The sequence below is a fragment of the Macadamia integrifolia genome, chromosome 11 (assembly GCF_013358625.1).
Source record: "Macadamia integrifolia cultivar HAES 741 chromosome 11, SCU_Mint_v3, whole genome shotgun sequence".
Lineage (NCBI taxonomy): Eukaryota > Viridiplantae > Streptophyta > Magnoliopsida > Proteales > Proteaceae > Macadamia > Macadamia integrifolia.
In genome coordinates this window covers 26503951-26528555 of record NC_056567.1, presented here as the reverse complement: position 1 = coordinate 26528555, position 24605 = coordinate 26503951, and the positions used below count along the sequence as shown (strand labels likewise).

Sequence of the window (24605 nt, the reverse complement as noted above, 5' to 3'; positions counted from 1 at the left end):
AAAATCATTTTTTTCCCTTTTTGATAACAGCAGGTATCCAGGCCGAATCTCGCTAGCCCATACTAACCCCACAACAGAATGAACCGGGTCATACCGTGGTTGAATGAGAATCATTCAACTTTCACTGAAAGTAGTGAAGAGCATTAAACACCCCCGTGTGAGTGGCTCCAAGGAGGTAAAAGGAGTCGAACTCAAAACCATATGCTTCTTGAGGCGAAGGTCCCTTGCCAACTCGGCTACCCCCTTGAGGTTCACGTCAAAATCATCTCATGGACATGCATCATTGCACATTGTCATCATCAAGCATCACACATACATACAAGCTTCATGCATCCATTCAATATGACATGCACCCATGCATTGTCCCATGCCATGTCTCCACATTTCCCATCAGCAGATGGGACCCACATTAACACTACTATACCACATGCCAATAGAACTGTTCAGGTTTACTCCATTTCAGCAAGACCATACGAAAAACATTGTATCTTCTTCATCCGACATTAGAACGACGCAATTCTAGTGGTGTTGTTAAGGGGACTTGACGAATTACATTTCTCATGTAGATCTCTCTTCCCAGTATTGCCATTAAGCCTTCCAAAAATGGCTCCAAAGTCACTGCCTCTGCATGAACCTATGATTTCAAAGCTTTTGATGTACGGGGGCTTACTTGTTGCCCGACCCTTTTCCAAACATTGTTTGAGAACTTAATATACTGCCAAAATGTGTTGAACGAGGCCGGATGCCTCCATAACACTGCCCAACTACCATGTGTCCAAATCTTACTACTACTGCATCCCTACACTGTAGTCACTTTTTGACATTACCAAGTCACTCTGTAAATTGTCTGTGCTACAGCCCAAGGTTCAAGATTCGTCTCGTTTCGGCATTTCGGTGGTTTTATGACCACTGAAATACGGAGATCTCGACGAGTTGATGCATTTTTTTTTACTTGGTTGACTGTTTCGATGGCCAAACGGGGCCATATTATGACCTGAAACTTGGTGGGTAACGTGTTTTAAGGTTAATATAAACATGCTTAGAACTTAAAATTGCAAAAATATTAAAACATGATATTTTGCACCCTAGTTTGGAAGAAACCGTCGAATTGTTCTGAAGAATTTACCTACTTCATAAGTAGAACAAGATATGGTATAGTATAACAAGCATCATGTACACTTCAAAACGCTTTAATATTAATCTCTTATTTTTATTTTATTTTTAAAATCCAAACAGAATATTTTTCCATATTTTTAAAATTATTTTTCAATTATTAATCTATTTTTCATATTTAAAATAAATAAAATAAATAATTTCCAGCTGGAAACAAATTTCACTCTGATAAAATCGTAGAACAGCCAATGGTAAACAACATATATATAATTGAGACCCATCAAAACAATATTTACCATAAAAAGTAACAATTTATGTTGATGGCAAATGCATTTTTAAACCAGAAAAAAAAATTAAAAAAAAAAAAAAAAAAAAAAAATCGACTCTGTGAGGTCGTATAGATCAGCCTCTAGTGTCTTCACATATAAAAAATTAGCATTATCCAACATGTACATGTTACTATTTCAAAAAAAATGGTTTTGGGGAAAGTACTTTACCTTTCCAAAGCTTCAAATGTGGAGATCTTCAAATTTGAGTGATTTGGAAGGCAATATGTGTGATGATGTGGCTAATTAGAGGCCAATAAGGTAAATTTGTGTTGAAATCCAAGTGGGAGCCGAAATAACCGAGTTGGGGTCAAAATTTCAACCCCCACTAACGAAATGGCTTATTTATAAGCCTAAGCATGTATCATTTCGGTATCTCCCCGAAACGATACTAATATTTCGGCTGAGACACCGAAATATCGACTGAGACCATGTACAAATCCTATTTCATAGCCTATCTCCTCTTGACATAAAAAATCCGAAATAACGCAAGATCTCAACGAGATTTTGAACCATGCTACAGCCATGTCACACTAATGACTGCTCAACCATGACCTATTTGCATGGTTTAAAATATCGGTATCGGCCCTTACCGATACGAAACATGGAAATTTTAAAATCCTTTTGTATCGTACAATACGCACTGACACGTACCAATACTCAATGAAAAATAAAAAATCGAGGTGAAATGTACGTTTTGGTATGTATTGGTACGTATCGATCCTTTCCATTCTTCTTCTTCATATCCTCATTATTTTCTGATTTTTTTTAATTCCCTGTACTGGGCAATACCTACCAGAACCGAAGAACTTCTCCCTAAAGAATGATCTCCCATCAATTGACCCTAAACTTTGGGTCAAAGGTAGCATGTGCCTAGGCGACTCACCCTCTTTGAACCTCAGGTCATAACAGCCCCTCTGTTGTGAGAATCCAAGCCTGCAACTGGACTGCTAGAACTCTACCGCCAAGTTATATTTCAGGTTCTTCCTGCAGCCTCCCAGCCTGCAGATCCAAGTGCTACCTTGTGGGATCGATAGAGCCTCTTCCAGATAAGCTTCGCCTGAAAACTGAGAACTAGTAAAGGAGTTCCCTTCTTTTTCGTTTCCCTGGTTCTACCGCCCTTGTGATGGATGTCGTGAGGTTGAAGACAACCTCTTATAGTGAGTTTCTTAATTTTTTTCACTTATTTCCAATATTGCCCCTCTTCTTCTATTTATGGACTAACTTTATTTCTAATTCCGGAATACCCCTCCTCTTCTACTTCTCTATTTCAGTTTGACCCTATTATTCATTTTCCTCTCTTTTAAGTGCTTGAATGTTTTCTGAAATTACAAGATTGCCACTCAACCTTTAAATTGAAATATTTTGTCATTCTTGTGGACCCTAAGCGATCCGTTTTCAGTCTTTGGAACCTCGATCCGCATCAGTTATATAATGTCCAAGATGGGTCATTTCTCAGCAAAACACAATTTTTTTAGAGGGGTTTTTGCTCCAAAGTTGCTGCCAGCCATTTTTCTCTCTAACTAAAGGGGAAATCAAGATTGGGAACAGGGATTTTACACCATAAACAACTACAAACCTTGGATTCTCAGTGCGATACTCTACATTTTAGTATTTATGCATAATACATGTTATATATAGCTTTTTCAAACTGTTTTTTATGCATGTGTATAAAAAAGTGTTTCCTATCCATTTATGTGTGTGTCTTTAAAGTATCCCTGATACAATACGGTACCCTTCGATACATATCTTAATTTTGACCGACCAATGCGACAACCGATACCGAATTCTTTAATCCTTGCCTCTGTGTAAGTGTGTTCATCATAACTATGTTGACAACTATGACAACCTCACTACCATAGGTCCAACAACCTTCAAGCTCCAATCACGCAAATCCAAGCTATATAAAGGTCGAATGAGTAGAAGAATGTAAAAAATGGGGAAGAAATCAAGTGATTTGGCTAGCAATTTTGGCAAAATCCAAAGGAACAATGTCAAAAACTAGCGAAACAAGGAGGTCTCGGTCAAAACCTATCATATCGGGTTCCGATCAAAACCTATAAATTATATATGTGGTTCGACCATGTTTCAGTTGAAACCTTGGTTTTGACCAAAACATGGTTGAAACTTGGGCCAAACCTGTATCAACCATTCAACCCTTGGTTTTGTTTTGGTTAGTGCCGAAACTTCACTTAAAACCATGGTTTCTAGAACCCAAGGGGATTAGGGTTTAGAACCCCAACAAAAGCCAGAATCACAAGGATGGAACAATGAACCAGAAACTAAGAAATTTAATAAATCAGTAATGAGAGGTCTGATTTTCCTATAAATCTGGTCGAAAGTCTATTCCAGGAAGAGGATGAATCCGATCTGAAGGAGAGATTTTAAATTATGGAATAATTCTACTTGAAACAGGAAACTGAAAACTCAGAAAGAAAAAGAATGGATATGCAGGAATTTATGAATTAAAACAGTGGCATGGTCAGTGATATGATTGAACAAATAACAGCAACACAAGGACTTCACAGTATCATGAAATCAGATCTAGAAAATTAGATTCAGAAATCTGAGTTTTGAAGAGTGTAAATAAAATAAGAGAAGTGAACAGAAGAGGGAGGAAGAGGAGAAAGAGATGTTGCTGTAACTCTGGGAGTCACAACCGTAGGTTGAGACTGCCCACTTCATTCAATATATATAATAGTGACATGTGACATAACCCTCCTAAGGGCATAAAAGGAAATAAAGGACATAAAAAGAAAACAAATATAAACTTACTGTTCACGTGAACAGTAATTATTCACGATACTGTTCATGTAAACAGTGTTGTGAACCCTTAATCGATACTTCTCACACTCCCCCTCAAGCTGGAGTATACATGTATCAAAAGAAAGCTCCAGCTTGAACCAACAAGAACTTAAATGAGTACAAATAGAACTCCAATCAACCATCGCAAAGCCAACAGTAATATCAGCTCAAAAACATCAAACATCAATAGATTAAAAGAATGTTGTGTCGAATTAACCAAGCAGAACCATCAACAACGAACAAAATAGGCGGTAGCAACAACAGCAACATCAAAAGCCCTTCAAAAAAAAGAAGGCACTCCAACAACAACTCAAAATAGAAGTGTAGCATCCAATAGCTACCATAAAAAACACTCACGAACCTCAAAAAGAGGTCTCAAATAAATTCCTCAGTATCGATTACTGCCAACAAAGTAGTAGCATCAGGTTGCTGAATATACCAAATAACATCAGGTTGCTGAATATACCAAACAACATCAGGTCGCTGAATATAACCATCTTCAAAAGATAAAATTGTTGTTGGGGACACAAGCAAATACTTAACAATAAATCAATCTTCAATAGAAATAATCTCAAGCAAACAATAACTCCAATCATTAATGACTTGAGCAAATAAGAATTCCAATCGATTAGATAATTAATCCAATTGAGAAAATAATAACTCCAATCTATTGGTCCGGAGTCTTAAAACTCCCTCAATCAATCATCAAGGCTGTGAACTCTCTGATGTGCTCTTTCCTTTGGAAAGGGGAAGACTCTAGCAGATTTTTCCACCCCATCAGTTGGAATTTTGTTTGTCTCCCCAAGCACAAAGGAGGTCTTGGCGTCCGTCGGATCCTAGATGTCATTTCGGTCGGGATTCTCGAGCTTATCTAGAAGATTGTCTCTAAGCATAAGAGTATATGGGTCTCATGGGTCTACTCTTCTCTCCTTTGTAAGGACTCCCTCTGGACAGTCCCCCTTCCTCCTTATGCTTCATGGGTCTTGTGCAACGTCCTGAGCCTCCAATAGCTATTCATGCCATTCATTCCTCTATCTTTGATGATCCACCTCCCTTCAGCTTGACAACTTGCACCCTCAGGGGGTTTTCCTTTCTCTTATTGGAGCCAGAACAGTCTACTCCTTCGATCTAAATATGTTCTCCCCCAGTTTCCTCGATTATCTCCATTGAAGGCTGGTCTACCCCCACCCCTTTCTTCCCCCCGCCCTTCTTGATGCTTGGACTTCCCTACTCCCCTCCCCTTGGGCATCGAGGAAGCGGAGATAAAATCATCTAGTCTCCCTCCTCTTCTAAACGAACTGGGAATTTTATTCGTTCCACCTCTCCCCTTGTCCCCTGGAGGAAGATTGTATGGTTCTCGAGCCACATCCCCCACCATAGCTTCACTATGTGGAGCGCCCTTTCTAGTTTTCTCCCCACTCAATCCTTCCTTCAATTCCGACACATTCTTGTTTCCCTTTCTTGTTGTCTATGCTGGAATGGTACCAAAGATTCTGATCTCTGGAAGCATGTTCTTAAAGCTTGCTGGCCTGATAGGAGAAGGATCCTCCCTCTTTCCAGAGAATGGGTTTGGATTGATATGACATTTGTTGGGTCTTCTTTTTCTGACATTGTTGGTAAGCTTGCCTTTGTGCTACCATCAACCATATTTGGATGGAGCCCAATCTTCATAGATGGACTTCCAACTCCCGATCTTTTAATACCATTTGGAAAGCCATCTGTTTTAATGTCAGCTCCAAGCTAAAGATGTCGCCCCATCACCATAGCTGTGACTTCCCAAGGAACAGGCTTATTGTTGTCTCTTGGGATCTCCTCCCTCTTGCATCTCCTCCCCACCCCCCGTGGTGATTGCTTTTGTAGTGGCCTTTCATGGCCCTCCCTCTTTTTTTCCTTTCCCCTAGAGGTTTGTATTCCCCCCCCCCTTCTTTCCTCTTTGATAATGAATTTATTACTTCACCCAAAAAAAAAATCGGGGACAAATAATGTCCAACCACCACCATCACATAGGATGATCATCACAAAGAATCCCATAACCAAAAACACCACAATAAAATATTTTCCAATCTCCCCCATCATGGTGGTAAATCTGAACAAATAATATCCAATAAAAATATCAAATTTCCAAATCAACACCAGAAAATAAAGAACAGTGAAGCAATCAAAACCAGAAGCAACCATGACTGTCTTCAACCAAATCAATACCAGAAAATATCTCGAACTGATACAACCAGAAGCAACCATGGGTAGAACATATTTTCATAACCCAAAAGACAATACCAGAAACCCAGACATCCATGTGGAAGAAAAGAGACCACTGCCAGCAAACCAGATAAACAAGCAAGTAAATCTTCAACCCTCTTGACTGCCTTCAGCCCTTGAAGTCACAACTGAGAAACACGCAAATAAATCTTCAGAAGCAAATCGACTCAATCGATTGCAGCAATGATAAATAAATCAGCAGAACAAACTAACACTCAGAAAATTTCAAGCGGTAATAACATAACTGGAAATCTTCAACAACCAACATCAACGAAAGCATAACTCCAACCATACCAGGTACGATTCATCAGACAGCAACATCAAACTCAAAACAGAGATGCATGCAGCAGTGGGGGAGCGAATCCTAAGATCGACCAGTAAATACCATCAACAGTAGTCTCTGGTACTCGCAGACCCATGAAAAACAACAAATTGACACAGAAAATAGACAACCTTCGGTCTTCAATTGATAGTAGCAAACCAGATATGTTCCGGTGGTACGAATAGGAGCAGAAGATCAACTTACAAAACAGAGCAGACAGCAACAACATTAACCTGGAAACAATTGGACAATTGGATCTGCATGTCTTCTTTTCAGGCATACCAAAGCAAAAAATAGCAGAGATTCATCATCCAAAATCAACTGAAATCAGTAGACAAAACCCTAGTGGTTCTTGTGAACTAAGGTTTTCTTCTTCAAACCAAGGTTCGAAATCTTGTTTCATTTGGGTGTATCAGTGGTCAATGAAATACTGAAATCTCGGCGAGACCTCAGCAAGTTGTGTGATTTTTCTTTTCTTTTTTGACTTGGTTGACTGTTTCGATGGTCAAACGGCTAATATTATGGTCTGAAACTTGATGGGGAGCTTGTTTTAAGGTTAATAAACATGCTTAGAACTTAAATTTCCAAAAATATTAGAACATGGCAGTTGTTTTAGAGTTGCACCCTTGCTTGGCAGCAACCGTCGAACTGTCCTGGAGATTTTATGAAATATTGCCAAAACAAGATATAATATGACAGTAAGACAAGTAAATAATGCATCAAAGCCATGATCAAAACATGGTGAATAACATATATACAATTGAGTTCCATCAAAGCTATATTAACCACAAAAAAAATTCATTTTATGCGGATGGAAAATGTATTTTTTAAACCAGAAAATTTAAAATATATATATATTTATGAACTAAAAAAAAAAAAAAAAATAGACCCTGTGAGGTAATAGATCGGCCTCTACTATCTAACATATAAAAAATCTAGCCCTATCCAACATGTATTTATGTTACTATTTAAAAAAAAAAAAGGTTTTAGGGAAAGTGGTTTACCTTTCCAAAGCTTGAAATGGGTAAATCTTCAACTTGGAGTGATCTTCAAGGCAATAGATGTGATGATGAGTAAATTAGTGGACAATTGAGTGATTTTGTGTTCAAATGCAAGGAGCCGAAATTTCTCCGAGACAGTCGAAATTTCGACTCCCCCCCTCACGAGATTGCGTATTTATAAGCCATGGTTGGTATCATTTCGGTATCTCTCCAAAATGGTGCAGAAATTCCGGCTGAGATACCGAAATTTCGCTGAGATGATTACCTTTCTGTAATTCGTAACACATCTCAACTCGGTAAAAAAAAAAAACAATTTATGAGATCTCGGTGAGAATTTGAACCATGCTTCAGACCAAAAATCCCAAATCCACTCTCAAAACAGCAAATCAAGGACCATCAATATTGATTGAAATCTTAGAAGAAAGGTGAGTGAGATCCTAAGATGAAAGTGTAGCAGCACCTAAGGCTTTGGATACCATGTAAATAATAAAAAAGAAAGAGAAGAGAAGAAAATAGAAGAGAGGAGAAAGAAATGCCGCTGTAACTCTGGGAGTCACAACCATAGGTTGAGACTACCCACTTCACTTAATATATATAATAGTGACATTTGACATAACCCTATTAAGGACGTAAAAGGAAAAAAAAAAAGACATAAAAAGAAAACAAATATAAAGTCATTGTACATGAGTTACTGTTCACATGAACAGTATTGTGAACTCCTTAATCGATAACTTCTAACAAAGAGGTTGAACGAAATTAGGATTCTTGAAATCTATTGGGATTCTTAGAATTTTAATACATTTCAGAATAATACCAAGAATTCAGAAGAAAGAAATTGAAGATTACCAAGGCAGGAACTAAGTAGGATATCCGCAAACCAGTGAAGCAAACAGAAATCAAGCATCCCCAGGATAAGAAGTTGAGAGATATCGGACCTGACTTCAATGAGAAGAAACAACAAGAAGAAAGTGAAAAGATCAAAAGAAATGACTAGGGATCCACCTGACCTGTGGGTCCTGAATTCACCAGTACCCCTTGCTGAATCTACAATATTCACATCTGAATCCACAGAAAAAAGTCCAAAATACACAGACAACAAAACCAAAGCTTCATCTTTGTTACTAAATTCGTGGAGAGGGAATAGCGCCTACATATGTTTAACTAGAACTTCAAAAAATAGACTCAAACTAGGCCTAAAGCAAATAGCTTTCTACGGAGGCATTCTACTGCTACTAAAACTCTGAATAAAATAAGAAATAACTTAAATAAGGCTAGACTAATAGATTCCTAATCCAGCCTAACTGGAAAAAAAAACCCTTAATAGCAATTAAAAATGAAGAAATAGGACTCTAACTAGACCGCACGATTGGGTAAACCATATCTGGTCCACTACCAGAATTAAACCAGAAAATGGTTCAAAAGTGAACCAAACCCAATTGCAGGCCATTCTGCCTGTTTCCTTCTCTTGCTTCTGCTGTAAGTACTGAAATTCTGCGTCAATATTGCTTCCAGATTTTGACTACTTTTCGTTCTTTCAGCATACGATGCATTTAGTATGACTAGTTTCATTGGTAACTACTTAGCAAAAGATTATCCAACTGAAACGAAGTTCCCAGGAATTCTTTCTAATCTAGGATCATATGTGTAAAATGTTACTGTCACATGGTTCAGACTTTTCTTAGTTTGTCTTTACACTTGGACTTTCAATATGACAGTGCAATAATCTAAAAAGTATATTTTTTCATTCCCCCCCCCCCCCCCACCCCACCCCACCCCACCCCCCAGTTTTCCTGTTCACAAACATTATCTACTAACTGATAAAGAAAATAAATGAATTAAGAACTTGCCTTCATATAAAGCAAGGTATCATGTGTCTAGAGACCATTCATTCCATACCTAGCAGCTATTCCTGAATAAACATCTGCAGGCTTCTCTCCACCAACCAGATTCACTGCAACTGCTCCCAACTGAATGAGTAAACAGTTTCAATAAGAAACATGACAAAATATATGGTGCACAGAGGACAAACAATGCAGAATGAATTTTCTACATATTTACAAGATCATGAACACAATGTTCACACAAATAACAAAAGAAAATAGGCATTAAGAACTTAAGGCTTTGCTGGCAGTAACTCCGTTGTTTCAGTTCAGTCCATGGATTACTGGTCTATGATAACCTGCATAACTGGATGTGCTTTTATCTAATGGGATGAATGCAAAACTGAAGAAATTGATGGGCATGGATGCACATAAAAACACAACACAAAATAAGGAGGAAAATCTTAAGATAGATAAATACAATATTGTACACAACAAGACAACTGAGGATTCAATAGATGCAAGAAGAACTAGTCTATGGCCAATAAACAAGATGAAATTCACGGCCAGGCAAGATTCTCGTTCAAATTTTATCGAAAAGTAGCAAGATAATTTTAGCCGTGAAAATAAATTCACCGATATGCCCAACAACAGCATGTTTCTTCAATATTCAGGTTCTGAGGATTATCAAAATGGTACCCCTACGCATATATCAACTCATATTAATGTGTAAAAAATAGATTCAAAGTGTACTATGGTAGAGGGCCGGTAAGGGAAAGGAGGAATCCCTGAGAAGAACTCAGAGTTGCAGGGAAGGGAGAGGAATCGCACCAAAGAAAAGGGGGGGAGGAATAGAAATCGCACGCACCATCCCGCAGGCTCAAAACACACAACTCAATTCATTCCATCTTCAATCTCTGTCTAATACGTTGGTTAAAAGCATATAAATAGGAAAACAAAAGACTAACAAGGAAACAAATTCAAAAAGAAAACAAGGTCTAAACCGACTCTCTGAGTCCTGTGTATCCTATTTTGGAAATAAAAGACACTACATAAATTACTTCCTAAAATTCCTACCAGACCAAGGACTCAAATATGGACCTGGTTCATCTCTATCTGGATACCATAGTTTTTAAGGCGCTGATGCGGTTTAGAGATGGTAAGGCAGTACTCCGCCTTATGTGAAGTGGCGCCATATGGGTTTTTTTTTTTTTAACACATTTTAAAATTACTTGATGAAGATTCCAAATATAGATTTTTCATTGGTAGGTGTATGGTTTTGTTAACACTTGAGATGTATGGGATCAGCTTTACTCCACCAAAAATAACCAAAACAAACAAAACAAAAACACGATTCACAAATAGGGTTTGGATTTTGTCAAGGGTTTTAAGAAAGGGTTTTGAGAATGAATCAAGGAACAAGGAAGAACCATTGATCTAGGCGACCATTTTGCTCCAGCAGCGGTGAGCTTGCTCTGGTAACGGTGAGCTTCATTCTCTTTGACAGGAGTAGAAATATAGTGGATGACCTTAGGGCTTAGACACTCATTTTAGCATCATAGAGGTAAGTATAAAAAATACTTGTATTTTTTATGTCTTCTTTTCTTTATATTTATAATTTTGTTTCATAATTATATATTTATATTATATGTTAATATGATTGATGATTGATGATTGATGATTGATGATTGATGATTGATGATTGATGATTGATGAAGATGAACTTAGTTCATTTACTTTATTGATTTGTTTTCTTGATGAATATTTTACGCTGGTATGAATATGAACCTTTAATATTTGTTTAACATATGAGTAATAGGATTCAACTAGGATTTGAGCCAAATAGATTGGTTTTATAAAAAAATTACACAGGAACGCTTTAGTCGATAAGGCGACGCTTTATGCCCGCCTTATCGCTAAGGCGCTCCGAAAAACCCTCAAACGCCTCCGTCGCCTTACCGCCTTAAAAACTATGCTAGATACCCAGATGGGTTTGGATCAGTCCACAGTTGTGGACCTGCATCATACTGACTGACAGGTATATGTAGCTATAACTGTCATATACTCACCATCTTCTTACTACTCCCGAAATCAAACATCAAAAGTTGAACTACTGTATAGCTCTCTGAGCTGTATAGTTTTATACTACAGAACTACTATAAGAGTATAAGACTATTCTAACTACTTTGAACTGGTGCAAGTGCCTATGCAGGCCCACAGTTGACTTTCTTTAAATTTCTGCAGATATGGGCACTCGTCAAGCGAAATGTATTTCTCCATTACGTAATTCAGCTAAACATAATGACTGACAAACAACAGGTTGACGCTGCTAAGATAATTTGTAATTTGTTTCAGACACAAGAAATAAAAGGACACACTAAATTGTCAGAAAATGAATTTTTATTAAAATCCATTTCAACAATATAAGCAAAAATAATCAAAAGCATAATTTTAGCAACAAAATAACAACAATTATCAGAATGAAGAGATCATTACCGTGTCTCTTCCAAGAGCAGCATAGTGTTGTAATCCATTACATGAACCATCCTGGAACAAGAATAAAAGTGAAAACCAAAACAATCTCAGATCAAGTTACCTGCCATGAGATGATCCAAACTCATGCATATCTTAATCTATTTAACAAGGGTTCAGTTCTAGGTGTCAGGGGCAAGTGGGAGATAAGAGTCAGAATCGTCCGACTCTTAGATCTTAGAATATGGGACTCATCAGATAATATGGGTATGCCAGCCTCAAGTACATGAACATATAATAGATAACAATAATATACGATTTCTAAGAAATAAATTTAATAATCTGGTTGCCTTCATTATTTATAAATAAGAATGGAGACATTTAGCAGAAAATGAGGCAATTATGAACTTGAACCAGGCATTTAGGACTCTAAATGCGATTGTGTACTGAGCTTCTACAATGTGGTGTCAAAAGTGCAAATATTTGTAGGGCAAAAGAACCCTGCCGGTCTGGTGCAGGAAACGCCAGACGTGCGGGCCAATGAGAGCACAGGTGGGAGCATCTTCAGCGCACACGGGGAGCAGTGATCTATTCGCACCAGCCTATGTTTGGGTGTTTCCTGCACCAGACCGACAGGGTTCTTCATAGCTTTTTTTTTCTTTTAATTTTGGGTGCATATTCGTACAGTAGAAGCGCACATGGAAGATCACATGCAGGTTCAGTACATCACCAGCATGGTCCGTTCCATCCCTCACAGATGCCAAATACGAACTTAGATCAGATATTCCAAATCTGAAATTTCTCCAGGCAATAAACAGAGACCAGATCTGCACTCAATCGACTCACACAACAGGAACAAAGCTTTGGGATTATTGTTATTGGGTTTGAGTCGCCTCCATGGTAGCTTCCATCGACCCAAAACTCTGATTCAATCGGTCACAGAATAGGGGGTCAGCAAGCTCCTTTGTTGATGTTGGTCTATCGTCCAGCAGAGACAGGAAACAGTAACCAACGAAAATAAAAGGGATAATAAAAAATGGGAGATAAGTAGGGATGACAGAAAGAAGAAGAGATGGAAGAGAGTGATGGGAAAAGAAAGGATATGAAACTCACGGCATCTATGGTTTCAGCCAAGCAATAAGCTGTCATTCAATTTCTTCAAAATCTCAAGTCTCAGTTCTTCTCTAGTTCTCTTATTACAAGGCTATTTAAAGAAAATAATGGCACAATTTTGGAAGCTAATTAAAAATGGAAACTAAACCTAAATAGCAACTAAAATAAAAATCAAATCTAAATAAAAGATTATTAATCTAATCTCCAAATGATAAAGGAAAGTAAATAAAAATCAAGTCAAAAGAAAGTTCCCTAAATCCATCGCCGAGCTGCATCACTAAGATACCTACATATACAGATATAAACATATAACCATCTGGCATGATGATTTCCCCAAGCTAAAAATTCCCAACACCAGAATGTACCTGGTGAATAGGCATATGAGAGATGGTTGTTTCCGGTGAGGAGCTTCTCAGTGCTTCAGAAAGATTGATACACGTTGCTAAGCACTGAAATGGATCCTCCGCATTTAACCACCACCGCCTACCCTCTAGAGGTCTGTCTGCAGAATCGAACATATCCTCCAAGTGGTTTTCAGTAAATGCTATTCGACCATCATAGGACAATTTGTCCACACCACCAGCATATACATTGGCCAGATGTATCTTGAGCCAGCGCAATCCTGACTTTCCAAGGGGACGCCCCTCAGAAAACTCCAAGATTCCTCGGCACAGATCTGAACCAAGATGGTTCAAATAAGGGTGCATGGGATACGCACGGCCTCGAAAGTCAAGGTTGTGTGGGTAGAAGAAACCTTCCTCATCCTTCATTTTCCGGGCTACCTGCTCCAGAGTAAGATCATCAGTAAATTTTCTATCTGATCTACACTAACTGGAAGATGGCACAGAACCCCAAAAGTCTTACAGCAAGTTTAAGTTCTATGTCGCATCGCTGTGAATGCCTCTCACTGTTCTCTTTCTTCACAGCTTTAACTTTCCACTTCCATTTTTTAAGCACTTCTTCATCTTCTGTGTCTGGCTCCTCTGGGGAAGGAACCTGAAATGAAAACATTAAAAGAGACAGATAAGGGGAAAATTCAGTGGGCAAGTCGGCCACTACTCACATTGTCAAGCTCCAGAAAGGCAGAACCAAAAACTAATTAAAACAATTACATATAATCTTAGGAACTTCCATTTACAAGATCGACGAAACATAGCTCAAAAAATGTACAAAAAAAACATTACGCCCATAAAATTGACTTACATCTTCACGGTCAACCAAGTCAGCTAGACGACCTCCGCTAGCCCATATTCTGTCCACAACACTAAGTATCCTTCTATTAATCCTCCATTTGGTATGGCCAAGTGTATCCAGCGCCTGGATTTGTTTAAATATCATTATAGTGACTTTTGCAACAAGCAGAAAGGCAAATACAAGCAGATAAGTAAATATAATTCGAAACATGAAGAATGTGGGCACAGAGGACCACAAGAGTATTGAAAATTGAGACAGTTAAAAAGATCCAACATGAAACATTAGCTCATCATAGAGAGAAGGTAACAAAAATACAAGTTCTCAAACCTTAAAAACTGATTCTAACTGCTTCGGTGGGGTCTTCTTGATTGCTTCACGTTGTTGTCTTGCTCCATGTGTGCGCATGACATAAGATGGTAAAAAAAAGTGTGCTCCTTTGTCATATCTGCATAAAAAAATAAAGAAAGACCATCAAAGAGTGCAATGGGACCGTGAAAACATGAGAACACTGGTCAGCTGCTCTCCAATATTTAGCTAGAACGTTGAACCATTTGAAAGCAGTGATTATCTTGTGTAGTATTATGTACCCAAGAGAGGGAGAGAGAGATGGAAATAACAATTCACATCATTTTTTGGACGGTACTTGAAAGTACTATTCACCCTAATGAAGTAAATTATTATCTTCAAAATAAAAATATTTTCCAGTCAGAAACCAACTGCTAAATTAGACAAGAAAGACAAAATACTGAAGATGAAATTTGGAGTATCATACCCTGTCCAGTTGACTGGAGGCACCAACATTGGCATATAAGGGATCACCATGTGCCTTGCCTGTTACAACAAAAGCAATTGTTTATGCTCCTGAAACCAAGATATTTATGCAAGAGTGTTTTCCCATGTTTCAACACGCCTCAATCAATTTATGTTGAACTGATTTATTTGTAGTAACGACCAACTATACTATTAGTCAAATCATGTCAAAGTCTCGAAGAATAGTGAATTGACTTACAGTCCTCTCCAATCCTTTGCGAATCAAAGGATCACATTCAATGACCCCATATCTTCTGCTGGATTTCCTGTTAGAAGAAAGGTCAAAAATACATTAACCATAGCGTTCATAGATAAATGAATGAATATCATTCACAAAACGATTGAAACCTTACTGTGCTTCTTTTGAAACATTTTTCAGACTGTGCCTAAATGCAGGCCGAATATCAGGTGGACCATCTGCTGTTTGGTCAACTGGAGGTTGTATATATGCTGTTTGCATCAACAATTCAATCAAACGGCTCCCAACCTGGAAAATATGGCCACTGTTACATCAATATTGAGGGGAAAAAAATCTTTCTTCCAGCAACTAAAAGAATGCAAACCTTAGCCTGAGTTTCCAGGCCCCATGGCTTTGAATCATCCTGACCCTTTAGTATGTGCCTCAACTGTTGCTTCTTTTGTTTTTTCATCAAGTTATTAACTTTCTTTCTTAGCCTTTGTTCCCCTATGGTTACAGGATCAGATTCACCTTCTTGGTTTTTCTTATCTTTGTGAGTCTTTCTCTTTGTCTTCTCCAAAAACTTGTGTATCCTAACCTGATCCATGATTCCATTCCAAAGATAATAATGAATAATTCTCACCGTTTACCAAAGAGGGGGGATGGGGAGAGAAAAGCGAAACAGGAAGTGTCAATGAAAGGAGAGATTCAAATCAACAAAGCAATTTCAACCTGTTTAATAAAGATTGAAGAGTTGCACTATGAAATTTAGCCGTTGGGGAGCCTCCCTATCCATATACAGAACATGCAAAGTTGTAACTTCCAAAACAAGGTGGATTTGTTGTAATCTGATTCAGTTCCTCTATTTTGACCTCTATGCCACTGCTATGCCCAACTTCAAAATGAACATCTATTCAAGATGTACCATCAACACCACCATTTTTTTATGCATTAATTATCAAAATTCGCTAGAAGTCACCCAATTTAATTTTACGAGTATCTTTAAAATAATTCTTAAACTTAGAATTTCAGCATAGACTTGCTCCAGATAAAATTTATCATCTTATTCTTTTTATATCATTACATATTTCAAGGTTATAACCATGAACTCGTTAAAGTGCTCATTATCTTTTCTTTTTAATGTAAATATTTTTAATGGAAACTCATTTTTTTAATTAAAAAAAAAAAAAAAAGGGTATACCCAGGCTAGATCCTCACCATAGTTGTCAGGCGTCAATCGATCCAATGGCGTGAGGGTTGGCTTAATCGATGGATGAATCGCCCGGTTTGGTGCCATGGCGATCAAATCGCAGTGTCATTTTTTATTTTTCTATTTTTTAGTTATTTAGTATGCTATTTTTTATTTCCCCTATTTTCTAAAGTTATTTAGCATGCTACAAGCCTACAATATATACCCTATAACATATAAAACCAACATTAAGCAACATCAAATCATCAAAAATCAACATAGCCCTATCAAAATCACCCTGCATTTTACAAAAAATAAACCACCTAGTGAATCAGGCGTGACCTGGTGTCCATGGCAGTGCCATAGCGACGCTTATCAGCCAATGGCGACCGCCATTTGTGAGTCACGTAAATCGTAGCACTGCCATGAACTTCTTTTTCTGCCAGGACCCATGACAACTATGTCCTCAACAGAAAAGAGAGCCCTTCCCCCTTACAAAAGACTAAACTGTTTCACATGCAGAACTATTCATCCACAAAATCTTCCCATTTTTCCAATATAAAATAAGTATTAAACCCCCCAAATCTGAGAGCACAGCAGACCATCTGGCACCTAATCTATTTGTCTTCTCCGACTCCATGACTCTTGCTACTGTTTACTCCTTTGCCTGAAAGATGAGAGCATTATTTATTTCTCGCATTCCTCTTTTCAGTCTCCTACGAACTTTATCTATTTTTCTCTCCTTTTTTGGTCCTTTTAAAACTTTAATATTCTTGAACTGGTTATCTACAGAAAGTAAGATGAATAAAGCAATCGAACACATTAAGCTGAACACCATTTCAGAGGACAATCAATATTGCTGAAGATAAGTTAATCGAATGCTCACAATAATATGTATTTTGTATAACATTAAGATGCATAAAAAAAGTGAAAAGACTATGAAATTCAGAAGGTTTTGACTTTTTATGCAACGATCACTAGGATCATTATGGCAATGAAGATTTCAGAATCAGTACAAATGGATCAATAGGATCATTATGGCAATAAAGATTTCAGAATCAGTACAAATGGAATGATAACTATCACATCCTTAATGTCTAAGTTTCAAGTGACAGTCCCGCTCTTTGAATGGTGCCTCCAAAATCTTCTCCGGGCACAGGCCGTGGAAGTCTATATCACAGCCAAATGGAAGATGGATTTCTTGACTAGACTCTATCTGATCCCACTGCTGCTGATTCCATGGAACGGAAATCTGAGAATGCTACTTTACTCTGTTGGCTGTGGAATAGTATGGAGCCCTCAGTGGTTGCCAATGTCATGTTTCATAAAATTGCAAAGGGTGTCTTGGAAAACTCAAAGAGAGTTTATCTCAGGACAAAAATCTGTCAAAGATATATGACTTGCATGAGAAATTATTTTCTTTCAAACAGGATAGAAAATTGGCGACTACAACAGTACACTTAAAAGGCATGTAGGAGGAACTCGATGTCTATTAACCCCTCACCACTGGCATTAATGTTCTCAAAACTCAATGTGCTGAGTTTCTTGCTGCCAAGTTCTGGTCTAGGTTAGACTCTGATCTTCAGCCTGTCGATAGAAACCTTTTTTTTCTTCTTTAGTTTTGACGTCAATCATCAACTGCCAAATCAGGACATGGGACTCTCCATGTCGTGCATGTCGTGCATGACGCAGATACAATTACACGACCACACATAGGAGCGGCCTGTTTAGCTTTGTGATCAATCTGTACCGGGATCAAGTGTTTTGCATTTTAGAGAAGAGCCGTCGCTTAGCTCTTCATAATGGTATAGGCACAGGCTCATGACTCTTGAAAGTGAATATCGCTCGCAATGAAATGAATACTCCCTTCATCTTCACAGTTTTCAACAAGAAACAACCATAGTAGGAAAGTAGCAAGCAACAAGTAAGACCAGGGGCAAGCCACAACTTGCCTTTGGTTTTTTCATATTTTTTGGGGGAGGGGTGTGTTGTGGGGTCGGGTGGGGTGAGGGGGTTTCAGACTGTAAACATATACAATTAGTAAATTAATGAGCTCCCATCCGCTATAAATAGAGGAGAGATCATGGTTCTTCTGGCCCTATATACCCTGTAGAATGGGGTCTGGATTCTGAAGTACCATTAGTTTGCAATCTATCATATTTTCAGTGGATCTGAATAGATCAGAATTGGTACCATCTCCAAGATTGCCTGATCAATACGAAATGAGCAGAATCCCTAAGTATCTGTCATATGGTTTCTTCTCAAAGATTTCCTATTTTTATATTCTATTCATCCCATATATATAGTAGACACACAGTTACAACCACGTGATCAAGCTTATTTTTGGCCCAGAAATCTTTATAGTGGTAACCATCTCATTTTTACATGAGCTGTTGGCCAGAAAAATGAGTTTGTCCGGATCCGTGAGTTGTGACACAGGGATTTCCCTTTAACTATAAATTATGGAGATAGCACACTAACACTAGCAATCTAGCATTGTATCAAACATAAGCGAAAGGAGTCGTAATTATTCCCAGACATCAAAAGACAAAAATGTAAGAGTTGCGACACAGGGATTTCCATTTAACTAAAAATTATGGAGAAAGAGAGGACAGGTAACATACTGAAACTAGAATCCTATCAACCATGGGGAGAGACGATTAGTAATTTTTTAGACATATCAAAAGACAAAAAGGGAAGAGTTGAAGCATAAAGACGTAGGCTGTAATTCATTCTTATTGGTTTGGAGAATTGAAGCATGAAGATGCAGGCAGTTCCAAAGATTTCCAGGTATCCCTACATTACTCAACATAAACCAAGGTAATTTCTGGATTTGGGACTATTGCAATCAAAACTGCTGAATTGAAGATAGGCAAGAGCTCTGATAGTATTGCAAGCAACCTTCAAACGAGAATTCCGTATGCTAGCTCCAATGACTAGAAAAGGAAAGTTCGTTTGTCTCACTTGTGTTGTGTTTTAAGCATTGTTCAAAAACTCGGTGAAATCTCGCCAAAATCTCGGATATTTCGGTTTTTTTTTTTTACCGAGACGAAACTGCATACGAAACAAAAAAGACACAATTTCGGTCATTTCATTTCGATTTTTCACTCATTTTGGCCCAAAAAATGCACTATCTCGTCAAAATTTCGGTCATCTCAGCCATTTCATTTCGCTAATTTCAGCCATTAGCCACCCTAAATGGCCAAGCAAAACACATGGAAAAAGTACATTGTTTTGGTGAAATTTTGGTAACCAAAACAAACGAGTTCTTGAACCTTGGTTTTAAGCCTGCTATGCATCCTTGCTCCATCCACTATTCGTGACAATCCATTTCTGCTATGCCCACAGCTTCATCCACAATTACTGACAATCCGTCCTATCTTTCTTTATTGGGTCCCTTGAGAGGACCAGACCACCAGCTAGTGGATCAAAAAGATTTGTATGGAATGTCCTACTCCTCCCTGAGCTTTCCGGTCAACCAATCCCTTAATTCAGGTACATTTGTGTTAAGTCGGTCCAGGGATCACTAATTAGTCAAATGAGCACCTCCCTCTGGCCTATCATTCATTAGTCGACCCGATTGTCGGCTCCTACATCTCGTGTCTCCATGGGGGACCCTTCTGCCAAGTTTGTTGCAATAAGTCCTTCTAGTCGAATCAATAATCAATAGAAGTTTGAGCATGTTCAACTTCCAAAATTCATGGAATCCTACGGCATTCTCACTGAAACAAAACATGGCTGTTATATAACTATTTGGTTATAGTTTTTAGTGATCAGTTCCTTCTGCAGGATTGGAAAGGTGTCTTTCTCAATTCCAGAAGTTGAGGAGTCTATGTAGAAGAAGTTGTAGAATAGCATCGCGGTTTAGGGCCCGACACATGGGTAAACATTCAGCCGCAAGGATCATGAATCAAGGGAAGGAGAGAATGAGACCATAATTTGGAACTCACCCCCGACCGAGACCTAGATGGCAACCTAACCGCAGAAGAGAAAAGGAACAGCTCCCATAGCCAAAACACAGGCGTCGACCTCTCTACCACTAGAACAAGTGAATAAGAGAAGATCATGTCTCCGAAGGTGGCAGTATCACCATTTACAGACCGAGTCACGAGATCCAAAAGTACTCGATGCCATGAATCAAGAAATTTGGGTGATAGACGAAGGCATTGGTGAATTGAGGTAGAGTAGACCAATGATCTTATTGTCATTTGGCTAGCTATTAAAAGAAAAAGCTTGCTTCTACATCTCTCTCCAGACCTAATGTGGTAGTTTCCAACTATTAGCTAGCGAGAAGAACCCCTCTGTCAATAAGGCCTATAGCAGAGCTCAATGGATTGTGACCTCCTCATTGGCCAAACCTAATTCCACTATCTCTTCTAAGGATTTGTATGCCTTTGTATCTAATAGTTGTGGTTGTGGTCGTGGTAATGGTGCTCCTGATAGAGGTCATAGATCAGAGGGAGGTCGTGGACGTGGCATGGGTGGTCGTGGTAATCAATCCTCTGATCCAATTGTTCGTTGGTATTCTCATTATGGTCGCCCTAATCAAAATATTGACAAATGTTGGATGAAGCATGGAAAGCCCTAGTGGGGACAACAGCAATTTGCTAATATTGTTGTCTCTGATGGGAACATTAATGTGGTGCCCCTTAATGATACTAATCAGAGTCCATTAGCTATAGGTGGTGTCTCATCTCATATTGAAACAAGTTCAGCAACTTGAGACATCCTCTTCCACATCCACGGGTACTTTGGCTCATTCAGGTATACTTACATGTTTCACTTCCTCATCCTCCACTCCCTGGGTCATTGACTCAGGTGCATCCATATGACTGGCAAGCCCAATTTGTTCTCTTCATTTCAACAATCTGATTCTCCATCACAAGTTATCATTGCCAATGGATCCTTCACTAATGTTTCTAGTCAGGGTGTTGTTCCTTCGTTTTTTATGCTTTCATTATCTACTGTACTTAATGTTCTCAAGTTACCTCTTAATCTCTTATTTATCAGTCGATTGACTAAACATCTTAACTGCTCCATTACACTGTCATTTTGCTTGTGATTTTGAGGATCTCTAGACAAAGATGACGATTGGTGAAGGGAATAAGAGGGATGGCCTATATACTTTGATGTTGCTCCCTCATCTGCGGCGGCATCTGCTACCTTACCCTTTACATTGGCAATACCAGCTAGGGCATCTTTGTCTTTCCAAGCTACAGCATATGATATCTAGTTGCAAGTTTATTTCCCATCTCGAGTGTGAAGCTCTTGAGCTTGGCAAGCATCACTATACTATATTTCCATCTCATAGTGAGTCTAGGATTCGGAGTTCATTTGATTTACTTCATTCAGATATTTGGGAGCCATGTCGGGTCAAGAGTCGGTCCTGTTTTTCCTATTTTGTCTAATTTATTGATGATCATTCTCGCATGACATGCTTGTACCCTTTGAAAGATCCTTCCAAATTTGTCTACGTCTTCAAACAATTTTTATAATGAATTCAAAGTTCAGTTTGGTGTTTGTGAGAAAGTTTTACATACTGATAATGCTCATGAGATTACCCAATGTGAAATTTCCTCCTTTTGTTCCAACAAAGGTTTGATTCACCAAACCAATTGTTTTTATACACCTCAACAAAATGGTGTGGCAAAGCAGAAAAACCGACATTTATTAGACATTGCTAGGAATGTCCCTACGATTTATTGGGGTGATGACAAAATCAAATTTTGTAGGGTGCACAAAGTCATGTATGGGCTGAAACAGTCCCCATGGGCATTGCTTTGATAAATATCGCAAAATTGTTGTTGTAAATAGTTTTCCTCAGTGTTACTCAGATCACTCAGTTTTTGTTTGATGTTAAGACTCTAAAGTTATTGTATTGGTCGTTTATGTTGATAACATCATTGTTTTTGGTAATAACCTGTGCATAGGTTAAGACTTACTTACAGCAGCACTTTCAGATGAAAGACTTGGGTTTTTTTCTCCACTATTTCCTTAGGAATTGATGTCAATTGAAATAATAAAGGACTCAGTTTGTCTCAACAGAAGTATGTTCTTGATCTTCTTAGTGAAACAGGAATGTTAGGGTATAAGCCTATAGATACCCTATGGACCCTCATATCATGCTTAGAGCGTCTAATGACAATGAGTTTAAAGACTGATGTATCATGCTTAGAGCGTCTAATGACAAGGAGTTTAAAGACAAACATCAGTATTGAAGACTTGCTGGCAAACTTATATTTATGCAACTTGCCATCTCCTTTATTGTCGGTGTGATTAATCAGTTTATACAGATACCTAAGCAAGTTCATTGGGAAAGGCCTTATTTATCACCATCATGGTCACACTAGTATTGTGGTCATTATAATGTTGATTGTACTGGCGCTATTAGTGACTAATGGTCTACTACAGATGATTGTACCTTCTTTTAGTGGGTATCTCGCCCTTCACTCGTAAAGGTTTAAAGAAGGAAATGCTGCATTAGGTGTGTTCTAGACTGTTACCACCATCAGTTTTCTAATGCCTTGATTGGCATGATCTCTGCAACCCTTGACGATGGACGTATTTATTTCGTTGCTTTTCCAAACTTCCCTATGTTTCTAACCGACCCACATCTAAACAAAGTCTTAAGGATTCAACTGTTGACCAAAGGTTTCAATTTGGTCGAAGGATCAGTCAATGATGCTTTGTATTGGCGTGTATGTTTCCGTGTGGTTAATACTCTATACTCGGCCACACTCTTCACACTTTGACGCAGTTTATTTTCAAAGCTCCTCAACTCTACCCAAGCAAACAATCTATCTCCATGATACAGCACCGCTTGGTGGAGAAGGAGACGAAAAGGACAAAAACCTCTTCAGGATCTCCTAAAAGGAAGAATGAAAAGTCGCTAAAGGCATAATGTAGGATGCAGCTCCTGAATGAGCATAAAGAGTATCTCAACGACTCTCAAAGGGAAAAATGGCTAAAATCTTTCCCTGAGGAAGTTCGGAAGAAGATACGAGATGAATGGCTATCGTCTCGTGAAAACTCAGGTTTGGAACCCTCTCCAGATGATGTTCCTCCGGGTGTGAAACCAGTTGGTTCTGTAGTTCTAGAATTATAATGAACCAAGTACTCCATCTCCATCATTGCATATGGGAATATGGAAAGTAAAAAAAGGAAAGGCATGACCAGAAGAATTGTGTCAAATAAGTGAATTTATCAAGTTGAGGCATTCTTGATTGAGAAAAAATGATTCCCTCCTGACAGAAAGAGACTCCTTCCTAGGGTAATATTGTTACATGGCAGAGCAAAAAGCAAACTACAATGGCCCACTCACGTGTTGCAACTAAGTTGATGTGGCTTCGATCCTTTGTTCAAGAGCTTGGTTATTCTATTAATAAGTCAATGGAGATGTTTTGTGATAACCAAACAGCCATTTACATTGCTATAATCCAATTTTTTATGAGGGGGCAAAGCATAGTGAAGTAGATTGTGTATTTTGTTCGGACGTAGTGATGAAGAAGTTGATCTCCACTCCTTTTGTCAACCTCACAGTCAACTCAGAGATTTGTTTACTAAAGCCTGGTTTAGGAATATTTTTCTACAAGGATGTTTCAAGCTAGGCATGGGTGATGTTTATGCTCCAGCTTGAGGAGGAGTATTAAGTTTGGTAGTCTATAGTGGTCTCGGCTTATGCTAGTATGGGTTTATATTTGTAAGGGGGTATTTAGGCTATTGTAATATATGACTTAAGTAGGTTGTAATCTTTTTATATTTTCAATATTCATATAAGGCCCCATCCCACAGTTTGAGTAGATTGCTCACAACTCAAACCGTGGGCAAGGTTTCTCTCCTCTCTTGTTTCCATCAGTCTTTCTCCTCCTTCCTCTATTGTTGCAGATTCTTAATTCCATAATATTATCAAGGTTACAACTTCTCTTTTTCCTTTTTTCTTTTTTTATTTTCCTGCTCTTTTCTTTTCTTTCCTTTCTTTCTTTCTTTCTTTCTTTCTTTTTTTT

At 38.3% G+C, this 24605-nt stretch overlaps 1 protein-coding gene across 1 annotated transcript in view; it reads right to left on the bottom strand.

Annotated features, from left to right (window-relative positions):
* LOC122093692 (DNA-directed RNA polymerase 2B, chloroplastic/mitochondrial-like) overlaps positions 1–24605 on the bottom strand; it is a 52432-nt gene that overhangs the window by 24867 nt on the left and 2960 nt on the right. Inside the window, exons 2-11 of the mRNA XM_042664093.1 lie at positions 15799–16011; positions 15589–15722; positions 15435–15501; positions 15198–15256; positions 14753–14870; positions 14435–14548; positions 14096–14227; positions 13597–14013; positions 12143–12193; positions 9723–9793 (exon numbers count right to left, since the gene is read on the bottom strand). Of these exons, the coding sequence (XP_042520027.1) occupies positions 9723–9793; positions 12143–12193; positions 13597–14013; positions 14096–14227; positions 14435–14548; positions 14753–14870; positions 15198–15256; positions 15435–15501; positions 15589–15722; positions 15799–16011 (1376 nt within the window). The remainder of the gene's footprint in view (positions 1–9722; positions 9794–12142; positions 12194–13596; positions 14014–14095; positions 14228–14434; positions 14549–14752; positions 14871–15197; positions 15257–15434; positions 15502–15588; positions 15723–15798; positions 16012–24605) is intronic.